The sequence below is a fragment of the Arachis stenosperma genome, chromosome 7, assembly GCF_014773155.1.
Source record: "Arachis stenosperma cultivar V10309 chromosome 7, arast.V10309.gnm1.PFL2, whole genome shotgun sequence".
Lineage (NCBI taxonomy): Eukaryota > Viridiplantae > Streptophyta > Magnoliopsida > Fabales > Fabaceae > Arachis > Arachis stenosperma.
Window position 1 is genome coordinate 34,029,117 of NC_080383.1, and position 25,649 is coordinate 34,054,765.

Here is a 25,649-nt window from a genome sequence, read left to right on the forward strand (position 1 = left end):
CAGGTCAATTTAAGTGTGGTATTCCCAACACCAAACTTAGAGTTTGGATATGGGGTTTGAACACCAAACTTAGAGTTTGGTTGTGGCCTCACAACACCAAACTTAGAATTTGACTGTGAAGGCTCTTCTTGACTCTGAACTGAGAGAAGCTCTTCATGCTTACTCTCTTTTGTCACAGAGGGATGGCCATGTGCCTGAAACACAAGGTAGTCCCCATTCAATTGAAGGACTAACTCACCTCTGTTGACATCTATCACAGCTCCTGCTGTGGCTAGGAAAGGTCTTCCTAGGATGATGCATTCATCATCTTCCTTCCTAGTGTCTAGGACTATGAAGTCAGTAGGGATGTAAAGGCCTTCAACCTTTACTAACACGTCCTCTACTATTCCATATGCTTGCCTCACTGACTTATCTGCCAGTTGTACTGAGAACAAAGCAGGTTGTACCTCAATGATCCCCAGCTTCTCCATTACAGAGAGTGGCATCAGATTTATCCCTGACCCCAGATCACACAGAGCTTTTTCAAAGCTCATGGTGCCAATGGTGCAAGGTATTAAGAATTTGCCAGGATCTTGTTTCTTTTGAGGTAGAGTTCTCTGAATCCAAGTATCTAGTTCACTAATGAGCAAGGGAGGTTCACTTTCCCAAATCTCATTACCAAACAGCTTGGCATTCAGCTTCATGATAGCTCCTAAATATAGAGCAGCTTGCTCTCCAGTCACATCTTCATCCTCTTCAGAGGATGAATATTCCTCAGAGCTCATGAATGGCAGAAGGAGGTTTAATGGAATCTCTATGATCTCTGTATGACCCGCAGATTCTTTTGTGTCCTTAATAGGAAACTCCTTCTTGCTTGAGGAACGTCCCAGGAGGTCTTCCTCACTGGGATTTTCGTCCTCCTCCTCCTTGGGGCATTCGGCCATTTTGATTAAATCAATGGCCTTGCACTCTCCTTTTGGATTTTCTTCTGTATTGCTTGGGAGAGTACTGGGAGGAGTGTCAATGACTTTCTTACTCAGCTGGCCTACTTGTGCCTCCAGATTTCTAATGGAGGATCTTGTTTCATTCATGAAACTGAAAGTGGCTTTTGACAGATCAGAGACTATATTGGCTAAATTAGAAGTGTTTTGTTCAGAGTTCTCTGTCTGTTGCTGAGAAGATGATGGATATGGCTTACTATTATTCAGCCTATTGCGTCCACCAATGTTAAAGCCTTGTTGAGGCTTTTGTTGATCCTTCCAGGAGAAATTTGGATGATTTCTCCATGATGAGTTATAGGTGTTCCCATAAGGTTCACCTAAGTAATTAACCTCTGCCATGGCAGGGTTTTCAGGATCATAAGCTTCTTCAGAAGCTGCCTCTCTACTAATGTTGGATGCATGTTGCAATCCATTCAGATTTTGAGAGATCATGTTGACATGTTGAGTCAACACTTTGTTCTGAGCCAATATGGCATTCAGAGCATCAATTTCAAGAACTCCTTTCTTCTGAGGTATCCCATTGTTTACGGAATTCCTCTCAGAGGTGTACATAAACTGGTTGTTTGCAACCATGTCAATGAGTTCTTGAGCCTCTTCAGGCGTTTTCTTCAGGTGAATAGATCCACCTGCAGAATGATCCAATGACATTTTCTAAAATTCAGAGAGACCATAATAGAATATATCTAATATGGTCCATTCTGAAAACATGTCAGATGGACATCTCTTGGTCAGCTGCTTGTATCTTTCCCAAGCTTCATAGAGGGATTCACCATCTTTTTGTTTGAAGGTTTGAACATCCACTCTCAGCTTGCTCAGCTTTTGAGGAGGAAAGAACTTATCTAAGAATGCAGTGACAAGCTTATCCCATGAGTCCAGGCTATCCTTGGGTTGTGAATCCAACCATACTCTAGCTCTGTCTCTTACAGCAAAAGGGAAAAGCAAGAGTCTGTAGACTTCAGGATTAACTCCATTTGTCTTTACAGTGTCACAGATCTGCAAGAACTCAGTTAAAAACTGGTAAGGATCTTCAGATGGAAGTCCATAAAACTTGCAGTTTTGTTGCATTAAAGCAACTAATTGAGGCTTAAGCTCAAAGTTATTGGCTCCAATGGCAGGAATGGAGATGCTTCTTCCATCAAACTTGGACGTTGGCTTTGTGAAGTCTCCAAGCATTCTCCTTGCATTATTATTATTATTTTCTTCTGCCATGTCCTTCTCCTGTTCGAAAATTTCTGAAAGGTTGTTTCTCTTAAAGATGTTTTTGGATTGTTGTAATTTAGCTTCTTTTAATTTTCTCTTCAGAGTCCTTTCAGGTTCTGGATCAATTTCAACAAGAGTGCCTTTATCCCTGTTCCTGCTCATATGAAGGAGAAGAAAACAAGAAAAGAAAAAGGAATCCTCTATGTCACAGTATAGAGATTCCTTTATGTTAGTAGAAAGAGAAGGGGGTAGAAGAATGAAGAAGGGGGTTCGGTTTTTTTGGATGAAGAGAGGTGAAGAGAAGTGTTAGTGATTAAATAATTAAATAAAAGAAGAAAAGAAAAAGGAATTTCGAAAATAATTTTGAAAAAGGGTTAGTGATTTTCGAAAATTAGAAATAAATTGTAATTAAAATTAAAACATGAAACAATTAATTAATTAAAAAGAATTTTTGAAAAAGGAGAGAGATATTTTCGAAAATAAGAGAGGGAAAAGTAGTTAGGTGGTTTTGAAAAAGATAAGAAACAAACAAGGAGTTAGTTAGTTGATTGAAAAAGATTTGAAATCAAATTTGAAAAAGATAAGAAGATAAGAGGTTAGATAAGATCTTTTTGAAATCAAATTTTGAAAAAGATAAAATTTTTGAAAAAGATCAAATAAAAGATAAAAAAGATTTAATTTAAAAATTTTGAAATTATTTACTTCACTAACAAGAAACTACAAGATAAGATTCTAGAACTTAAAGATTGAACCTTTCTTAACAAGAAAGTAACAACTTCAAATTTTTGAACCAATCACATTAATTATTAGTGAATTTTCGAAAATTACATATAAAGATAAGAAAAAGATTTTGGAAATAATTTGAAAAAGATTTTTGAAATTTTTCGAAAAAAAAAAAGAAAAAATGAAAAAGATATGATTTTTGAAAAAGATTTTGAAAAGATAAGATTTTTCAAAATTGAAATTTTGACTTGACTTGTAAGAAATAACTAATTTTGAAAATTTTTGACCAAGTCAACCCAAAATTTCGAAAATTTGGAGGGAATTAAGGAAAAGATATTTTTTTTTATTTTTTTGAATTTTTAATTATGAGAGAGAAAAACAACAAAAATGCTCAATGCATGAAATTTTTAGATCAAAACCATGAATGCATGCAAGAATGCTATGAATGTCAAGATGAACACCAAGAACACTTTGAAGATCATGATGAACATCAAGAACATTATTTTGAAAAAATTTTTGATGCAAAGAAAACATGCAAGACACCAAACTTAGAAATTTTTAATGCATGAAAAATATGAATGCAAAAATGCACATGAAAAACAAGAAAAGACACAAAACAAGAAAACATCAAGATCAAACAAGAGGACTTATCAAGAACAACTTGAAGATCATGAAGAACACTATGAATGCATGGGATTTTCGAAAAATGCAAGAAAAAATTTTTAAAAGCATGCAATTGACACCAAACTTAAAATTTGACTCAAGACTCAAACAAGAAACACAAAATATTTTTGATTTTTATGATTTTCTAATTTTTTTTTATTTTTATTAATTTTTTTTTCGAAAATAATGTAAAGAAAAACGAAAATTAAAAGAAAAATTTTGAAAAAGATTTTTGAAAAGAAAATTACCTAATCTGAGCAACAAGATGAACCGTCAGTTGTCCATACTCGAACAATCCCCGGCAACGGCGCCAAAAACTTGGTGTTGTTGCCGGATTAAAAACTTGGCACCATTGTGGGTTGGAAACAATTGTTTGAATTGTTTGTTTGAAATTGATTGTTCCCCGGCAACGGCGCCAAAAACTTGGTGGACGAAATTGTGATCACATTATATGTTTCTTGGATTTTGAATGAAAGCTTATTTATGGCACTGCCATGTTCTAATTATTTTGAGATGAAGGCTTCTAAGGGGCAGCACCTGTGTGAGGTTTTCTTTATTGGAATTCACAACTCCGTTCAACTAACCAGCAAGTGTACTGGGTCGTCCAAGTAATAACCTTACGTGAGTAAGGGTCGAATCCACAGAGATTGTTGGTATGAAGCAAGCTATGGTCACCTTGTAAATCTCAGTTAGGCAGATTAAAATAGTTTATGGTTTTCGAAAATTAATAATAAAATAAGAAATAATAAAAGGGATAGAATACTTATGTAGATTCATTGGTAGGAATTTCAGATAAGCGGAATGGAGATGCTGTAGAGCTCTCGGACGCCTGCTCTCCTATTCCTTCTACTCAATCCTTCTTACTCCTTTCCATGGCAAGCTTTGTATAGGGGTTCACCATCAATTGTGGCTACTTTCAATCCTCACGGGGAAATATCCTATGCGGCTGTCACTCGCACAGCTAACCAGTCTGGAGGCATCACCCATGGTTGATAGCTACATCCCATCCTCGCAGTGAAAGCTAATGCTCACGCACTCTGTCACAGTACGGCCAATCACCGGTTGGTTCCCTCCCCTACTGGAATAGAATCCCTCTTTTGCGTCTGTCACTGACGCCCAGCAGGTTACAGGTTTGAAGCACGTCACAGTCATTCATGAACGGAATCCTACTCGGAATACCACAGACAAGGTGAGACTTTCCGGATTCCCAGGATCCTACTTGGAACACCACAGACAAGGTTGGACTTTCCGGATCCAGATGAATGCCGCCATCTATCTAGCTTATACCACGAAGATTCTGTTGGGGAATCTAAGAGATACACATTCAAGCCTTGTTGCATGTAGAACGTAAGTGGTTGTCAATCACGCGCGTCCATAGGTGAGAATGATGATGAGAGTTATTAGCTCATCACATTCATCATGTTCTTGGGTACGAATGAATATCTTGGAATAAGAATAAGATAGAGATTTGAATAAAATAAAATAGAACTTCATTAATCTTTGAGGTACAGCAGAGCTCCACACCCTTAATCTATGGTGTGCAGAAACTCCACCGTTGAAAATACATAAGTAAAAGAGGTCCAGGCATGGCCGAATGGCCAGCCCTCTCCTAACGTGATCAATGATCTCCTAAGATGAAGAATAAAACAAAACTGAGACCAAAGATGATTGATACATTAGTAAATCATCCTATTTATAATAAACTAGCTCCTAGGGTTTACATGAGTAAGTAATTGATGCATAAATCCACTTCCGGGGCCCACTTGGTGTATGTTTGGGCTGAGCTTGATCAATCCACGTGTAGAGGTATTTCTTGGCGTCAAACTTCAGGTTATGACGTGTTTTGGGCGTTCAACTCCGGATCATGACGTTTTTCTGGCGTTTAACTCCAGACAGCAGCGTGTACTTGGCGTTCAACGCCAAGTTACGTCGTCATTCTTCGAATAAAGTATAGACTATTATATATTGCTAGAAAGCCCTGGATGTCTACTTTCCAACGTTGTTGAGAGCGCGCCATTTGGAGTTCTGTAGCTCCAGAAAATCCATTTCGAGTGCAGGGAGGTCAGAATCCAACAGCATCAGCAGTCCTTTTGTCAGCCTTTTTCAGAGTTTTGCTCAAATCCCTCAATTTCAGTCAGAATTTACCTGAAATCACAGAAAAACACACAAACTCATAGTAAAGTCCAGAAATGTGAATTTAACATAAAAACTAAGGAAAACATCCCTAAAAGTAGCTCAAACTTACTAAAAACTATATAAAAACAATGCCAAAAAGCGTATAAATTATCCGCTCATCATATACTCTTCGAACTTGGTCCATCTTGTATACATCATGAACGTACACTTGCCAATCCAACCGTTGATTTGCACAACAAGCAAACACATGTCGACACGAAATTCGGTCAACCTGGAATTCACTACAGTCACACCGATGTTGGCGTAGATCTACTGCATACTCAACCCTACTAGGCATCTCACGTACTTCAAATACTTCATTTTCTCTATCAAAACAACTAACCTATATGTTTCCCGATGCTCGTTGATTTGTATGTAGTTTGGAGGTCACCATCTCAGAGAACATAAGTCCAGCATTAATTTAGTTTGTAAAATGTAGCCTTAACAAGCGCAGTGACTGGGAGATTGTGTGCACCCTTTAAGACGGAGTCGATACACTCCACAAGATTAGTGGTCATATGACTCCATCGGTATCCAGCATCAAATGTCAATGCATACTGCTCACGTGGAATCCAGTCAAGCCAGTTGGTGCAAGCCTCACTCCGTTCTTTTAATCGTTGATAGCGCATCTAGTACTTCCTAATCGTCCTCGAATATCCTATGAAAAAGAAACAATCAACTATGAACACTATTCTATTCAATCGTACTTACAATAAATACAAAGTTCATGGTATTCAAACTTACCGATGTTGATGATAAGCTTCTGCAAGTAAGGTGCCTTGAACTTCCTCAAGAAGTTTGACTCAATATACCGGATACAAAACATATGAAAAGCTCTAGGAGGAGACCAAGCCCATTACTCCGATCAATAGATGACCTAATAGAATCGTGTCGATCAGAGATAAGTCCCACACTATCACGTGTCACCACATGTTAACGCAAGTTACTTAGGAAAAAGTACCATGCATCAAAAGTCTCTCCTTCCACTATGGCAAGTGCAATAGGCACGATGTTGTTATTACCATCTTGTGAGACTGCTACCAATAAACAACCCTTGTATTTTCCATACAAATGAGTCACATCCACCTGCACCACTGGCTTACAGTGTATGAAGGCCCTAATACAAGGGTAATAACTTCAGAAGACTTTATGTAGTACACAGATATCAGGAACCAAATCATCCCCTTGGTATGCAAGCATTGTTTCAAAGTGAACTACTGCTGATGACTCCTTGTAACACATGACCTCAAACCATATGGGCAAAGCTTCATACGATGCTTACCAACCTGCGAAAATTGACTCCACTGCCTTCTGCTTTGCTAACCAAGCCTTGCGATAACTGATGGTGTAGTTAAACTTTCACTCGACTTCAGCAATGACTGATTTTACCTTTATAGATGGGTCAACCTCTACCAACAGCTTAATTGCTTCTGCAACTATCTTGGAATCCAGTTTCGAATGGTCTTGAGAAATAGTAGACCTGGTACAAGTGTGACTACCATTGTACCTCCTTATCTCCCAATAGTACTTCTTCTGCATTTTGGTAAACTTGATTAGCCAATCACAACCACCGCCATATTGTGTACATTTAGCATAGAATGTCATCGATTCTGACTCATAAACCGGATAGTTTACACCTCTATGGATGGTATAATCTTTCATTGCCTTGATTACTGCCTTCCTTGAACTGAATTCCATCCCCACCGTGAATTCATCATCCGCCACAACAGGAAGCTCTGCATACATTATAAGTAATAAATCATTTATTATGTATACAGTAATAAATCATTTATTACATAAACAATTGATAAACACACTTTACCATGTATGATCATAATAAAGAACTATTAACTAATAAAGTAATCAAATGCTATGGTCACAAATTACAATCCACATATCACATATATTACTCATCTGACCTTATTGATCTCCTACTTCAGAGTATCACAAAGCTATCTTTCTTTACATTCTGCATTCATATATTGAGGAACTCCGGTGCATGCATAGCCTCCAAATCCAATGACCGCATGAAAGAAGGCTCCTGAAATGGATGCGGGTTTGCTAGTGCATTTGCAACTTCCGTCACATCTGCGTTCATGGTGCCGTCAGCTTCATCTTCGTCTTCACCTGGACCAACGATCTCATAGTTACTTTCAAATTCCTCCTTGATTTCATTATTATAATCTTCCAATTCAATATTACGGTCCGCTTCAGATTGCTCGAACTCAATATACAACTCGATGCATGACATTCGGTGGCAATTTTCCATATACATTGAAAATATTTCATGCATACTCGCTTCATCCGTCACGTATTTGGTCTGAAATTGAACGAACCCACCAAACACAGGTAAAGGATACTTGTACAAAATACACAATACTCTCCTAAATATTTGAGAATCTATCTTCTCACAAATCACACCTTTTAATTCCTCAAATGATAATGTGAACGGAATAACAACATCTAATAGATTTTCACACACAAATTGAACTCCCTCATATGTTTGCAATAAAATCTATTCGTAATAATAAATTTTCAACACAACTCTATCATCCATAACACTATACGTACTTAACTACTCTCAATCTCACTAAAATTATTCTGCTAGAACGGAGGAGAAGAATGAGAGAAGAGGAAGAACATAAGCTAAGACACACGATGAAGAAATGGGGGCTTTTGTGATTTTTTTTTTGTTTACACTACAAGTAAAACATCCATTCAGGTACACTTGAAAAGTGTAGCCAAAAGTGAAAAAAATGATGCCTTAGGCTATGGCTACGCTTTCTGGGCTACGGCTACGCTTTTTAGGGTGATTCCTATTCGGCCGTTGCCTATTCTCAAAGGCTACGCTTTTCTGCACCAAGGGCTACGCTTTTGGCGTTTAGGAATAGGGTACGCTTTTCAAGTGATGCTGTCCAGGACCAAAGGCTATGCTTTTCAGCTTCCATTTTTACCAGAATAGGCTATGCTTTTCAACGCTACTATATCACCTGTAAAATGTAGCCACATTGTATTTCATGGCTACTTTTTATAAGTGTAGCCTTAGGTCCTTTATTTTTTTTTGTATACTATAACTACTGTATACTATAACTATTATATATATATATATATATAATTATCTAATAATTATTAATACAACATAATAGTTAATATGATTACATGTATAATAATTCTGCATTTTTATTTAAATGAGTTGAATATTATAAAATAAAAATAAATACATAATTATACTAAATAATTTCTTTAAATAATAAAAATTATCTCTAACCATAATATATTTATAATAATGATTTAAAAGTATTAAAATGAAGTTAATTGTAAAAATGTATACATCTCACACTAAAATAAGCATATAGAATTAATATATTCAAAAAGATAAGCATTATAAAAAGGTAACCATTATAATAGAAAGTTGTGTGTTGACTCCATACAAAGCAAAATGAATGCTAAAAATATTTCTCAGCAAAAAATAGAGAGCACTTAAACAAGGTCTTCAAAAAAATTCTACATGAGAGACGAGACTTCTATTTTTCATGAACAAGAGAAGAATACACAGGGTACCACATATTTCTTGCGACGTACTCCACTGTCTCCTCCTGCAACCATTGTAAACCACATCTGATAAGATAAGGCTCGATAATATAAAATAAGGTACTAAAAGACTAATAGTACAAACTATCAAGTTTTGTTAGAACTTCAACACCTTGCCAAGTTTGGAAAAACATTGTATACAACATAAGATACTGTGTGACATGAGGTATGTTATCTCTTTTATCACAAACAACTTAATTTGCCATATTTGGATGTAAACTTTAACTGTTAATCTTAGGCAACTCATTCAACATAGATAGTATATGCAAATGGGATTAAGATTTGGTGTCCAATTTCTGATGCTAAAAATGGCTCGTGTCCCTAACCTCTAATAACTTCTCTATACACATAATAACTTAAAACTACCCATTACTTAAACATTCTACTACTAATCATATAACTAATTTTCATAATAAAATAATAGTATTTAATAATTTAATTTACAGACTATAACATATCAACTAGTATCATATAAAGCGTGTAAATGAAGATTTCACATACTTTTGACATCTTTGCAAGTTCCTTGGGCCCTACATCACCATGCTCTTCTGCCAAGTTGTCTTCAACTGCTGCTCGAAAAATAGTAGCACCAACCTCTGTTGTTACATTTCGAATGCTACAGCAACCACAAGTATTGATCAGAGAATGCTAATAATATCAGCTATAAGAACAATCAATCAACAAAGCAAAAACGAAAAATCAAATATACCAAGTGACGAAAATATTACCTATCAACGGATGGATACAGGATTCCTTTTGAGATATCTTCCTCTAACATGTATGAAGCAAGGCTGTGAGAAAGACAGTATTGTTAGTATTTTATTTTAAAAGATTGAATGCATGTCATCATGAATGCAAGAAGATGCCACAAATTATCATGGGTTAAACACTGGATATGGTTTACAGCATAGAAATATGGTGTTGTTTGATCCATCAAAGAAATGTAAACAGATAAATGTTTGAGCATGTAAAACAAGGACAATATGCTTAATCGCTTTAGGTTTTAGCAGCTTAGTGAATTCTAGAACGCAACACTATAAATATCAAATAAAGAGATTCTGCCAAACTTCCATGAATGCTAATAAAAGTAGTCCACATTAACATGCGCATACCATTCAGCAGCAGCCTGTAACATTCCATCTGTTATTAGCCGAGCACCTAACAAAAGTGATCCTAGATCAATTCAAAAATAGAAAGTTTAAAATAAAAGACTAAATCAAAATTTCCAACCATAAGAATGATCATGAAAATTTATTGACACAAGAAAGCTGAAAGCATGTCCTACCCTAGGAACAAATACATGTTGGCTTGATTTACATGACCCACTTTTCCATTACATGCATAAAATTTTAATCAGATGTTTCTTCACAGCTAAGGAAAAATGTAAAGTAGACAAGAAACCTCAACTCAAAACCAATGAGAGCTAATTACTAATATATACATTTTCGAAAGGGTTTTCACTTCCAAATACGATATCTCCTCCGGCATGCTTAAAAGCATCAATAGCAGTGCACTCAACTGTCCAGGTACACCAATGACAATGTCAAAATTAAAAACAGTCATTACATTAAGAAATTGTGAGAGTTTATTAAGCGTTGTGCAGACAAACCATTCATGGTAGGGTTAGACATGGCAAAGATAGCAGGTTTTGTTGAAACAGATTCTTTCATTGCCTTAAGTTTCAGTAGCTACTTCAATAAAACAATCCAGTAGATAGTTTTCAGAGGTTGCAATAAACTTGAGACAAACTGCTTTCAGCTGAAAACAATGACGCTGCTCTACTAATGCTAAAGTCGTAGCCACAGTGTTTATACAATTAGTATTCTGATCTTTCATAGGACCAAAAATTTGGGCTCTAAAAATGGGTGACCGTGCAGCTAGTACCAATTTATGGGCCGCAAAAATTTCTCCATTCACTTCAAAACTAACATCAATTCCTCTTCTGATTTTCAGTAGTTAACCAAATTTCTCACCAATGTTAGATGGAGGGATTCCTATAGAATAGATTCTAGGGCCTTCTGTGTGTGATCTCACCACACTAACACTACAATTTATTGAGTTTTGTTTACAGGTTGAATGAAAAGTAGCTGGAAAAATAAGTATAATCGTTAGGAGCAGACAATATTAGCTAGAAACCAGAACAATGCAAAGCATCAATATAGACATCACATTAAATATTGTTTGATGTAATAACAAGTACAATTTCAGCTCAAAAATGGCGTATCTGGCTCATGCATCAACTTAGTTACTCTCAAATTTAAACATTCTAATTGAAATACAAGAAATACGTAAGAGCATAGTTGTTGTGTTTGTGATTACCGAGGGAAACCAATTTCTAAAATCAGAACCCTAAACCCCTCAAATTTCAGAATCTAATGGAAATTAATACATACCTTATTGACGACGTGAGCACAGAGAGGACGACGAGAAGTGCAGAGATCAACAATGGTATGGGCAGCGCAGCGACGATCAGTGCAGGAAGGCAAAGAGGAGCGACGGTCAGTGGTGAGTGGTGAGTGATGTGTGGCGGTGACTGGTGAATGGGGGTGAGTGGTGACTGGGGTGCGACGATAGTGAGAGGGCAGGTGCGACGATAATGGAGGTTTGGGTAAAAATTTCTTCTCTGAAAGGATTCTCTGAAAGGGGTTTCTTCTCCGAAAAGTGATGATGAGCTTGGAGCGAATGGGTAAAAATTTCACTAAGTGTGTGAGTTGAGTGTGCGTGCAAAAAATGTAAGAGAGAAAAAATTCACCAAGTGTCATGTTTTTGGCTCTAGATATATTAGGCATCACTTTTAAAACGCACCCAAAACTTAATAAATAGGCTACCCTCTAAAAGCGTCCTCTTTGATACAAAAAGTGAACCTATAGATATCAACCTACGGCTACGCTTTATAAGTGATTTCTATAATACCTAAGGCTATACTTTTTAAATGATGCCACAATTGTTATCCTTTTCTCTTATAAAAAGGCAACACGAAGAAAAGCATAGAATAGGCTACGTTTTTCAAATGTAGTTTAAAAAAAGTGTGGCTGAATGGGTATTTTTCTTATAGTGTTATGTATGCATTACAATTAAATCGGACGGACCGACCGCATGCTATCAATTCAAATTTTTTCCGCAACACAAATAGCTGGGTCTGATTAGTGTACTCTCGGATTAAAAAAAAATTGTCCACCAAAAATCGCTGAGTCCGATTAGTGTACCCTCGGATTAAAAAAAATTGTGACCCAGAAATCGGTGGGTGCGATTAATGTAATCTTGGATTAAAAAAATTTTTGTGAAATCAGTGGATCCGATTTCATGCAACACAAAATTCTTGCTCACACAAATTAGACCGTCCAATTTGTGTTTCTTTCTCTTTCTTTAAAAAATTGGACAGTGCGATTTCTTTCCCCCAAATTCCAAAATGTTATGCCGTCATAACAGTGTAAATTACCCTTAATCACCATAACCCAGCGTAACTCACAACAGTAAATCATATAAAAAAAGATGTTTGCTATGGTACAATGATAAATTCATATGTACTGATACGTTTAAAATATGGACAAATAGTAACAAGTCACGTGGAATTTATTTTTCACATTAGCATTTCATTTTTTATTTTTTAAATATGTATTATATCACCACTTTTACTAATACACCCCTTTAATTAAATAAAAATAAAAATATATTTTTCATTTAATTTTATAAAAAGTCTTAAACATCCTTACTTTATTTGATTAGACAAAAATACCCTTTTAAATTAATCAAACTTTAGAATTCAATTAATCCTAATTTTATAGTTTTAATTAATTTAAACAACAAAACAAAAATATATAAAAAAACAAAAATCAATCGTTCTTCGTCTTCTCCAATTCCCCTAATCATTCATCCCCCTCTGAAGCAAAGCAAAAGATATCAAAAAAATAAAAAATCAATATGTTTTTCATCTTCTCCTAATATCATTCGTGCCCCCTTCTCTCTGAAGCACACCAAAACGGCAAAACTCTAGCAATAATTGAATGCATTGATCTCGGTAGCTAGCCACCCACGGAATTTAAAGAACCTAAAGGAGAAGGAAGGCTAAACCACTCAACTCGGCAAACGCTGCGTCTTTCTCCTCTATGGAAGTTCTTTGAATGCCCCTTCGTCCTCCATCGTCGAGCCCCGTCCAGCCGTCGTCGTCCAGCGCCTCTTCCTTTCTGGCAGCCACCGCGTCTTCCTCCACTCCTCCCTGCACTCTGCCACTCTCTGTCTGCATCATCAGAATGGAGCCTCTGACTCAGGTTGGTTCTTGATTTTTTTTGTCTGATTTTTCACTGCTTCTATTTGTTTTTCTGTCCTGTTCTTGAGTTAATTCTGGTTTGTTCCTAAGTATTGTAGTCAAAGACCATTACTGATTGATCGGCCAAAAATTAAACTGAGAATTTTCATAAATATGGGCACATGTCTACAATACATATCTGCAATTTCTATTAAAGGTTCTCATTTTGTAGGATGAAATGAATTTTTAAATTTCCTTGCTTTTCCCTTAATTTTGCTTTTGATTCCAAAACCTTTTGGTGTATTATACAAAACAATGGTCTTGGTTCAAAATATGGTACTACTAAACAAAACTTTATGTGATGTTCTATGACAGCAAAAAAATTAAATACGTAAATAACTTTTTTATTAAAATGCAAATGATGTAGAGTACATAGGAATACCGGTTTGAGTCTTAAAGCATGGTTGCATCAGGTCCTTGTCTCTCACAACTACATGCATTGGACATAATGCTTGAAGAATTTCAGTTTGCTTGCTGCGACAGCGCTTTAACTGTGTCGTAAGTCTTTTTTTAATTTATTTTTTTCGCCAGCAATGCAGTAAGCTTTATTACCACTCTGTTTGTTGAAGAGAACTAAGTAAGGATCAATAAGACATGAAGTGCTAAAAAATCACAATTCACAACACATTAAAGACTTGATGTCCATGTGCATAATGCAAGAGAGATTTGTGTAGCATGCATAGCAATTACCAAGTAAGTATTTTTCTTAGGCAAGATTATAATAGTAATCACCACGAATGAAAGAAAACAATGCAAATTACCTTTTCGCTTATCACTCAAGCAACCTTGAGACAAGTATTGCAGTGCAAAACAAGTCACGTCCAGAATGATTGGTGGGGGTGTGAGAAATTTTGGGCCAAATTTGCTTGTCCTTGTACGTGTGATGAACATTTTAATCTGTCGATGCTGTTGTGCAGTAAAACATTTGTAGCAAAATTTGTAATGATCTCTTTTAACATTGCTGCAAACTGGTTCTTGTACTTGTGATAAAAAATAATAATAACACATGGTTTCCTAATAAATTGAGTGATTAATAGTGTGTGATTCTTCACTTCTATTGAATCAACAACTATAGTGTTTGCCTATAAAGATGCCTTCTTGTTAGATTCTATATATTCATGCCTTCACGGTTCATAGGCAAGATACTTAACCAGTATTTTACAGTATAATACAAAATTTGTTTTTCAGCCTAAGAATAAGTATTCAAATCAAAGCTACAAAGAAGTCTCAAAACTTACAAGCACTAAGAAGCATACATACACGACTCTTGCATTGTACAAGGACATAGACACATCAACAAAATGAAATCAGTGATACTCGTTTACAGACTTTGTGGCAGTTCTACTTGAGAGCTAAGATCACAACCACACCTCCAAATTGAAGAACTATGAGCGAAGAATCTCCACTTAAACAAGAAAAGGTTTGATTATACTATCATTCATTTGATCAGGAATACACTAACTGGTAGCTTGATCATGGATGTCTTTTTCTTTGTCTCTTGCTGCCTAATTCAATGTTGTTAGTTACTTAGTTATGATTTAATGTCTAAACCACTCTTCTTTAGTCTTATACAGCTTTTCACTCTGGTGATTGACATAATTGCCTTGCATCTCTAAAATAAGGTTGTTCCTGCATCCAAGAATAAGTATTTTTTCTCATAATTATTACTGTTATTATTGTTATCATTATACTCAAATAAGCACACTAATGAGCTTGTTGCTATCAAATATATTGAGAGAGGTGACAAGGTTTGAGCTTCGAATTTCTTTCTGATTCCTCTTTTTGTTATTGTCTATTAATTGTTATTGTGGTGTGTTTGGTTTGTGTGTATTAGTGTGGGTCATGAACTCATGATTTGGCAGTTGAGTTATTGACTTTCAATTTTAATGTCAAAGATCATCCCTTTTTTGCTTATTTTTGTTACTTGAAAGCTTTTGTTGATTTGTATCATAGTTTTAAGCTGAGATTACTCTGTAATAAGTACGATTTTGAAAGATTTGCTGGTAAATGCAATTGATATTGGACATAATTAACTGATCTTGTGGTGCTGTTGAGTGAATTGATGTTAAGTTATTAACTTCAATTTCTCTTAACAGATAGATGAAAATGTGAGAAGGGAAATTATAAATCACAGATCATTGAGGCATCCAAATATTGTTAGATTCAAAAAGGTCTGCTATCTGTATACTCCCAATGAATTGTTCTATTTAGTCCTACTTAAGCTCCTACACATTTGTCTATTGTGATGGAATATGCTGCTGGTGGAGAGCTATTTGAGTGAATATGCAATGCAGGACGGTTCAATGAGGATGAGGTTCTTATCTACTGCATTTTGTTTAGTTGTATCATACTGCTGTTGCCATTATATGTTATATAATGCCTATTATTAATTATTTTTCATTTCAGGCGCGCTTCTTCTTCCAACAACTTATCTCAGGGGTTAGCTATTGTCATGCAATGGTATCAAGTTTGGTACTTTCGTGCATTTGTTTTACAGAATATATAGGCGAGAAGTCTAACCTGAATTTCTCTGTTTATCTTTTTTAATGCAGCAAGTATGCCATCGTGACTTGAAGTTAGAGAACACATTACTAAATGGCAGTCCAGCTCCTTGATTAAAGATATGTGATTTTGGGTATTCTAAGGTTGGCCTCTTTTTTCTTGCTACTTTTATCTGTTAAAAATCTTTAGTTAATTGAAATTTCCGTTTCCTTCAAGATCAAGCAAATTTATTTCTCTGATAAAATTTGTGATATCTATAACACAAATCTTTGCTATTTTTCTTTCGCAGTCCTTAGTGCTATATTCACAACCAAAATCTAAAGTTGGTACCCCTGCATACATTGCTCCGGAAGTTCTACTCAGGAAGGAATATGATGGCAAGGTATTTTGCTACTATGAGGCCAAATAAATATATCACTGTGAAATTCTAATAATTTCCAATTGAGATGTACTTCGATTAGCTTATGTGTCTGCATATTTTTTATTTCCATCTTATTACACCTTCCGAACACATCCATCTGCTAATTGGTACAATATGCTAACTTCTTTTCAAGGAAAGCATTATGTCTTGTTCACTTGTTTAGCATCATGCTATCATCCACTTGTTTTGTTTAATATAATTGGATCGCCACTGCATAAAGATCTACTATATAACCTTCAGCATAGTACAAGTGATTCTATGCTTGTCATACTTCAAATATTAGATGTTAATGCACAATAACTGCATTCATAGGCTGGCTAGCATTGTTTTCTTCTTTACTAATGCTTTACACTGATGCTGCTTCTCGATTATGGCTCAGATTGCGGATGTGTAGTCTTGTGGTTTGACCTTATATGTCATGTTGGTGGGCTCATACCCTTTTCAGGATCCAGATGAACCAAAAATTTCCAGAAGACAATTCATGTAGCCTTTTGCATCCTTTCTGGTTAATGCGACAATATCATTGAATTCCTTTTCTAAAACTGTTGATTTTTGCTTGCAGAGAATTTTGAAATCCAGTACTCAATTCCTGACAGTATTAACATATCACCTGAATGCCGTCATCTGGTCTCAAGGATCTTTGTCGCTGACCCTGCGCAAGTCAGTTTCTATTATGACATTTTTCCTTAGACAGCTGAATTGGATTTTAAATGTTCTAATCTACAATTTTGCGGCATTTTCTTTCTTTTCTTCTCTTGTTACCATGCACATGTGGCATTAACATTGCAGTTGGAAACTAATGTTCTTTTAAAAGCAGAGAATAAACATTCCTGAGATTAGAAACCATCTGTGGTTCTTGAAGAACCTCCCAGCTGATCTCATGGTTGACTATACAAACACCCAGTTTGAGGAGCCTGAACAACCAATGCAGAGCATTGAAGAAATCATGCAGTTAATTGCCGAGGCTACAATTCCTGCAGCCAGAACTCAGTCTCTGAACTGTTATCTTAACGGCAGCTTGGATATTGACGACATGGACGAAGACTTAGAGCTCGATGATCCTGACCTTGTGATGAATGGATTTTTGACGGTTTAGAATTTCTCAAATAAAATCTCGTCGAAGTATAGTTTCTAAACCAAGCAATAATCCTTTCATACAAAAAGTTGTTTGTCACTAAAACAAACCCCTAAATTTATAAACCGAAGTATTCAAACCTCGGGTCGTTCTCCCTAGGAATCACAATAAAGTGTCTTGTTATTGGTTGTGAGTTAATTTGGGGTTTTAGAGATTTTTGACAAGAAATATAGATGGCAAGAAAAGTAAACTAACAACTATAAAAGGCTCTTGGTAAGGTATGAGAACTAGAAGTCCTATCCTAGTTATCCTTCTCAATTGAGATGAGAATTGTTCATTGCTACCACTTAGTTAACCCTCACTAAATAAAGAAAAGTCAAGTGGATGAATTGACTTGAGCCACAAGTCCTAGCCAACTCCCAAGGAAAGACTAGCTTTAGTGCACTCCAAACCAATTAGCAATCTCTCCAATTATCAATCAACAAAGGAATTAGATAACTCAAGTGTCACTAATTACTCTACCTAGGCCAAGAGGAATAAATCTACACTATATCTAGAAGAGGCATTTCAACAAACACATAGAGTGCAATAAAAGTAAACAACATAAATTGCAAGAATTAAAGAGAGATCTAACTACAAAGGCAAGAGATTAACAAGGAAAAAGCAAAGAAGAACAATTATTATGAATTACCTCTTATTGAATTGAAAGAATGTAGAGGGAACAATACTAGATCTACAACAAAATGTAAGAACAACATAAAGGAAATTACAACAAAAGAGTAGAAGAAGATGAATCTAACAACAAGGAATTGAAAGGTAGAAGTAGAAGAAAGCAAAGATTAAAACCTAGATCTAAGAACTAATCCTAATCCTAATCCTAATTCTAGAGAGAAGCTCTCTCTCTCTAGAAACTAACTTCTAGAACTAAACTAAAACTAATGGTAACTAACATGTAAAAGTATGAATAGTATGTTGATTTCCCTTCAATCCTTGGCTTAAATAGCATCAGAAATGAGTTGGATTGGGCCCACAAGGCTTCTAAAATCGCTGGCCACATGATGCTTTAAGTGAACTAGGTGGCAGCAACGGCACGTGCGCGTACTTTGCGCGTGCGCGCCACCATACGTGTAGCAACTATGGCAAATCTTATATCGTTTCGAAGCCCCGGATGTTAGCTTTCTAACCCAACTGAAACCGCATCATTTGGACCTCTGTAGCTCAAGTTATGGTCGTTTAAGTGCGAAGAGGTCGGCTTGACAGCTTTCCGGTTCTTTCATTTCTTCATGAGTTCTCCAACTTTTCATGCTTCTTTCTTCATTCCCTTGATCCAATCTTTGCCTTCTAAATCTGAAATCACTTAGCAAACATATCAAGGCATCTAATGGAATCAAGGAGAATTAAATTTAGCTATTTTAAGACCTAAAAAGCATGTTTTCACTCTTAAGCACAATTAAAGGAGAATATACAAAACCATGCTATTTCATTGAATAAATGTGGGTAAAAGGTGATAAAATCCCCTAAATTCAATACAAGATAAACCGTCAAATTGGGGTTTGTCAACCTCCCCACACTTAAACCAAGCATGTCCTCATGCTTAAGCCAAGAGAAAGCAAAGGGCATCAACATTTATTCAATGTAAATAAACTATATGCAATTATCTAAATGGATGCAACTAAATGCAAAATGGTTTTACCTACTTGATTAAAAATAAATCATTCCTCCAAGTCATACTTGCACAAGTAGGGCTAAGATCATATAACGATTCATGAGTCCTACCAATTCGAATATCAAAATGAAGTTCAAGTAGACTTGCAAGAAGAATGCTCATGAAAGCCGGGAATCAAGGAATTGAGCATCAAACCCTCACCGGAAGTGTTTGCACTCTAGTCGCTCGGTGTTTGGGGTTGATTCACTCAATTCTCCCCTAATCATGCTTTCCGAGATTTGTTTTTCATCTAACGATCAACAATTATTCAATGCACGCATACAATTATCATGAGGTCTTTTCTTTAGGTTGTAATGGGGCTAGGGTCAAGGTAGGATCATATATGGCTAGTGGACTTAGGATTTGAATCTTTGATTAACTTAAACTTTCTCACCTAACCTATATAATGACCTATACAATTAAGTACTAATCTAACTACCCATTCCTCACTTTTTCACATACTCATGCATTTTCTTTTCATTTCACAACACTCATGCATTGACTTTTATTTGAGCTTTACTTTGGGGCATTTTGTCCCCTTTATTGCTTTTTTTTTTCTTTTTCTATATACATTTTTTTTTCTTTTCTTTTCTTTTTTTCTTTTTCACTTTTATTTCATTTTCTTTTCATTTTTCTTTTTCTTTCAAACTATATACAAAAACATCAATGCATAAGGTCTATACATTTAATCAATACATGAGTATGTACCCAATTTCCCAATATAAAAATATAAAACACAAACACCCTTTTATCCCAACCAATGTCCTAAAGTTTTCCCACTCTTGGATGACACTCACACTCACTAGCCTAAGCCAATCAAAGATCCAAATAAAGGACATTCATTGTTTTTCGCTTTAAGGCTTGTAATGTGCTAAAATAAGAATAAGTGGGTTAAGCGTAGGCTCAAAGTTGGCTAACAAAGGAAGATAAAAGGTAAGGCCATTTGGGTAAGTGAGCTAATGAAATGATGGCCTCAATCATATAAATGCATGAATACACAAAATAATGGATATAAAGAATCAAACAAATCAAAGATTACATTCATAGAAAAAGAACAATTACACACAAGAAGGAAAAATAAGTGGTTATAAGATGTAACCACATCATTAGGCTCAAATCTCACTTGCTTGTGTTCTTAGCTCAAAACCATGTTCCAAAATACATTCTTTCAAGCAAGTTCAACAGAAATTTTCCTTTTTCAAATTGGTAGGTTGCCCTAAAATGGTTTCTTGGGAAAGAAATCATCACTCTAACTAAGTAGTCCTAATAAGAAGAAGGTAGTAAAATATGTACAAATTCTAACTAACATGCAACCTATCATGCAATGCAATAACTAATCTAACAAAGAAAACTAAGAATTGGTGTTGAAAAGGAAATTGTTACCCATGGAGATCGGTCGAACGACCTCCCCACACTTGAAGATTGCACCGTCCTCGGTGCATGCAAAGAAGAGCAAGGTGGACGGGTTGCTACAATTAATGAGCTCCTTCAAAAGGTTGTGCGGATGACTTGTTTGTTGCCCCATTTAAAGCTATTCATTTCTCCCTTCTTGGTGGCAAACCTAAAAGGGAAGGAAAAGAAAGAAAGTTAAGCCTATAGCAAAGATATCAAAGCAAATAGAATATAGGCGGGGGCTAATGCCAAATAAAGGTATGGTTCTCTACTACATCGTAGCTACAACATGTAGAGGAGGAAACAATAAGAGAAAATGGCATATCAATGATACTTGATGCAAGAGTAAAGTTAAAGCGTGAAAAACATATTGAGCATCAAGATCAAATAAGAATTGACACAAACAAGATTAGTGATAAGCATGAGGGCATTTGTTCCCAACCTAACTCAATGATGATGAAGCACAAAAACAAAGGATAATGAGTTAGGAAGGACTAAAGCACTACCTTGTGTGTGGAACAAAACATTTCAATTAATGTTAAACAGGTCACAAAGCACCAAGATAAAGCAAGAGAGTCTTAATAATTGAGTATAAGACTTCAACACCATTATTGAAATGACTTTTAAAAAAAACGAAAACATGCTACAAAAACTAAATGAAAATGGAAAGAGTAGAAGTATGCGAATGTGATAAGCAAAAGAAAATGGAAGGGGAGAAAAAAAACTCTTTTTTTTTTTTACCGACGCGTGCGCGTCATGCACGTTTACGCGTCGATGGGTATATTGGTCGAAGGACGCGTACGCGCCAAGTGCGCGCACGCGTGCGTCGAGTTAGGCCGGAGGCATAGTGTCGGCCCAAGTCTGGCACAACTCTCGGGTAAAAGTACCGGGGGTGCAGATTGTGCAATCGACGCGTGCGCGCATAGTGTGCGTGCGCGTGCATTGCCAATTTAAGATCATGTGCGCGTACGCGCCAGGTGCGCGCACGCGTGCATAGACTTGTGCCTGAGGCCCAATGTTCGCACAGTGCAGGCCTAAATCTCGGGTTTTTGGCTGGAGGTGAAATTTTGCATCCACGCGTACGCGTACAGTGCGCGTCCGCGTGGGTGGTCGAAAAATGCTCAGGTGCGCGTACTGGTAGCGCGAAATTGTGAACAATACTTTTCACAACTCTCATAATCCCCGTTAATGAATCCAAAAACTTGGTGTTCAATACCATGGCATAAACACAACTTCGCACAACTAACCAGCAAGTGCACTGGGTCATCCAAGTAATAAACCTTACGCGAGTAAGGGTCGATCCCACGGAGATTGTTGGTATGAAGCAAGCTATGGTCACCTTGTAAATCTTAGTCAGGCAGACTCAAATGGGTATAGTGATATACGAATAAAACATAAAGATAAAGATAGAGGAACTTATGTAATTCATTGGTAAGAATTTCAGATAAGCGTATGAAGATGCTTGGTCCCTTCCGGCTCTCTGCTTTCCTACTGTGTTCATCCAATCCTTCTTACTCCTTTCCATGGTAAGCTTATGCAAGGGTTTCACCGTTGTCAGTGGCTACCTCCCATCCTCTCAGTGGAAATGTTCAACGCACCCTGTCACGGCACGGCTATCCATCTGTCGGTTCTCGATCAGGCCGAAATAGAATCCAGTGATTCTTTTGCGTCTGTCACTAACGCCCCGCCCTCAGGAGTTTGAAGCACGTCACAGTCATTCAATCATTGAATCCTACTCAGAATACCACAGACAAGGTTAGACCTTCCGGATTCTCTTGAATGCCGCCATTAGTTCTTGCCTATACCACGAAGACTTTGATCTCACGGAATGGCTGGCTCGTTTGTCAGGCGAGCACTCGGTTGTCAGGCGATCAACCATGCATCGTGTATCAGGAATCCAAGAGATATTCACCCAATCGAAGGTAGAACGGAGGTGGTTGTCAGTCACACGTTCATAGGTGAGAATGATGATGAGTGTCACGGATCATCACATTCATCAAGTTGAAGAACAAGTGATATCTTGGACAAAGAACAAGCGGAATTGAATAGAAGAACAATAGTAATTGCATTAATACTCGAGGTACAGCAGAGCTCCACACCTTAATCTATGGTGTGTAGAAACTCCACCGTTGAAAATACATAAGAACAATAGTGATCATTGGTTTCGGCCCCAGAGAGGGAACCAGAAGAACCAAGATGAAAATACAATAGTAAAAGGTCCTACTTATAGGAAACTAGTAGCCTAAGGGTTACAAAGATGAGTAAATGACATAAAAATCCACTTCCGGGCCCACTTGGTGTGTGCTTGGGCTGAGCAATGAAGCATTTTCGTGTAGAGACTCTTCTTGGAGTTAAACGCCAGCTTTTGTGCCAGTTTGGGCGTTTAACTCCCATTTTGGTGCCAGTTCCGGCGTTTAACGCTGGGAAATCTGAAGGTGACTTTGAACGCCGGTTTGGGCCATCAAATCTTGGGCAAAGTATGGACTATCATATATTGCTGGAAAGCCCAGGATGTCTACTTTCCAACGCCGTTGAGAGCGTGCCAATTGGGCTTCTGTAGCTCCAGAAAATCCACTTCGAGTGCAGGGAAGTCAGAATCCAACAGCATCTGCAGTCCTTTTCAGTCTCTGAATCAGATTTTTGCTCAGGTCCCTCAATTTCAGCCAGAAAATACCTGAAATCACAGAAAAACACACAAACTCATAGTAAAGTCCAGAAAAGTGAATTTTAACTAAAAACTAATAAAAATATACTAAAAACTAAACCAAATATACTAAAAACATACTAAAAACAATGCCAAAAAGCGTACAAATTATCCGCTCATCACGTACGCGTTAGGTGCGCGCACGCGTGGATGGTGTTCTGTTTTTTCAAAAAATATTTTTCTATGTTTTTGTGCCAATCCAAGCATTCCAAACCTCCAAGCTACTACCAAAACACCCTAAAACCTTATTTAACATGTTATACTTCTAACTAAACTTAACAAACCAATAAAAACATGAAATTAAACTAATTCTACCAATATGTACAAAGAAAGAAAATGAAAAGATGTTACCATGGTGGGGTGTCTCCCACCTAGCACTTTTGTTTATTGTCCTTAAGTTGGACTTATGGGGAGCTTCTTATCAAGGTGGCTTGTGCTTGTATTCATCTTGGAACTCCCACCAATGCTTGGTTCTCCATTGTGCCCCAAGATTTCTTATGGATTGAGCCAAGTGTTGATGGAGTTCTTCACAAGCTTGGGGCTCCCAAAGTTGATCCTCTTTTTGTGATCCGGGGTCCCACACTTTGTTTTCACACCCGTCTTGAGGTTGATCATCATTATTGGTCCAACCGGGTGGTGAGTAAGGTGAATTCTCTATGAAGTGTCCAACAATCCTTCTAGACCCATCTATTTGAGCACTATTCCTACCTTTGTATTCAACTTTTGAAGTATCAACCAAAATGAGCCTTGATTTGTAACGCCAACCACGAAACATCTTTCGCTTACGCTTCATCCCACAAAGCATCCTAAGTTGACCATCCGTTTCAAGCAAGCCATACTCAAGTGGGACAATAAAGCTAATAGAAATAAATTTTACCCACTCAAGTGAAGGAGTAGATGACAACCTAGACAAAGATGCTTCCAACGATCTTGACAAAGCGTATTCCACTCCCATCCTTCTATTTCTAAGGACTTCCACCTCTTCACAAGATCTCTTAATCTCAATCCTTTGTTCAACAACTTTATCTAAACATTTTCCCTTACTCAAATCATAATAGGGAGTGTAGGAAAAGTTTACCTCCTCAATGCTTCCAAATCCAACGGGAGAAGGTTCTTCATGCTCAAAGGATTCTTCACCACTAGGACTTGATGCTTGCTCTTCATTGCCATGGGAACTCATTTCTTTCTCTATCCCATCCAAGTCTTCATATGGAATATGCCTTGGAAGGTGTGCACTTTCCTCCCTAGCATCAATCTCAATCATCTTGGAGGGGTTTTCTTCAACTCTATGTTCCCATGGAAGCTCCGCATCTCCTAAGTCTTCTACCACTTCTTCCTTGTCTTCAACAATTAAAGCTTCCTCCAATTGTTCCAATACAAAGCAACTTCCCTCATTTCCCACCGGAGTTTCCAATCTCTCCTTCATGCTATGCTCTTCTTGAGCCATGGGAGTTCCTTGAGTGTTCAAGCATTGGGAGGCTAATTGATTTGTTACCGCATCCAAGGCGGCCATGAAATTTTGCACATCCCTTTGCATCTCTTCTTGCCCTTGAACAAGAACACCAAGGGTTTCATCCATTAGAGATTGGGATGGGTGGAAGGGTTCATCAATTTGGGGGAGGGGTTCATAGTAGGAAGGTGGTTCTTCTTGGTAGAGTTGTGGTGGTTCAATGTTTTCCATTCTTTCCACTTGTTGCATAACACACTCCATGGTTGCTTGAAATTGATCCAATGCTTCCTTGAGATGATCCCTTGACTCTTGTTCCTCTTGGATAATGTGATTAGGATCATGTGGCTCTTGGATCAATGGATATGAGTATTCTTCCATGGGAGGTTGTGGTGGAAAGTAGTATTCATCTTGTGGTTGAAAATTTTTGTATATTGGAGGTGGTTCATCTTGGTAATAATATGGAGGAGGTGGCTCTTGAAAATATTGATGTTGGAATGGTGGTGATTCTATATGTGATTCTATATCGATAACAGTGGGAAAATAGTTTATGCAATGTAAGCATATTAAAGAAAAAGGAAAATTGGCTTATTGGACTAATTTTAGTGTTTAAATATCTTGGGTTTAATTTGTACAGGGTGTAGAATATGTAGTTGAAGAAAAATATTTTAATTCAAGAAGCAAGAGTACTTAACTAGAATGTTTTATGAGATCCATCCTGCTTTGCTTGTATTTTGTGATCTTTGTTCAGTTTGTTGATTACAT

The 25,649-nt window shown here is 36.9% G+C and overlaps 1 protein-coding gene and 1 pseudogene across 1 annotated transcript; one reads left to right on the top strand and one right to left on the bottom strand.

The window, feature by feature from the left end:
* Positions 1 to 9,265: 9,265 nt before the first annotated feature.
* Positions 9,266 to 13,575, bottom strand: LOC130939683 (NAD-dependent malic enzyme 2, mitochondrial-like). Its single transcript, XM_057867775.1, is given in 9 exon segments — positions 9,266 to 9,337; positions 9,834 to 9,948; positions 10,061 to 10,123; positions 10,445 to 10,543; positions 10,618 to 10,669; positions 10,764 to 10,850; positions 10,942 to 11,020; positions 11,726 to 11,865; positions 13,404 to 13,575. Coding segments are annotated over 9 exon segments (879 nt in total).
* A 2,293-nt stretch (positions 13,576 to 15,868) lies between these two features.
* LOC130941585 (serine/threonine-protein kinase SRK2E-like) lies at positions 15,869 to 25,445 on the top strand (annotated as a pseudogene).
* Positions 25,446 to 25,649: the final 204 nt, after the last annotated feature.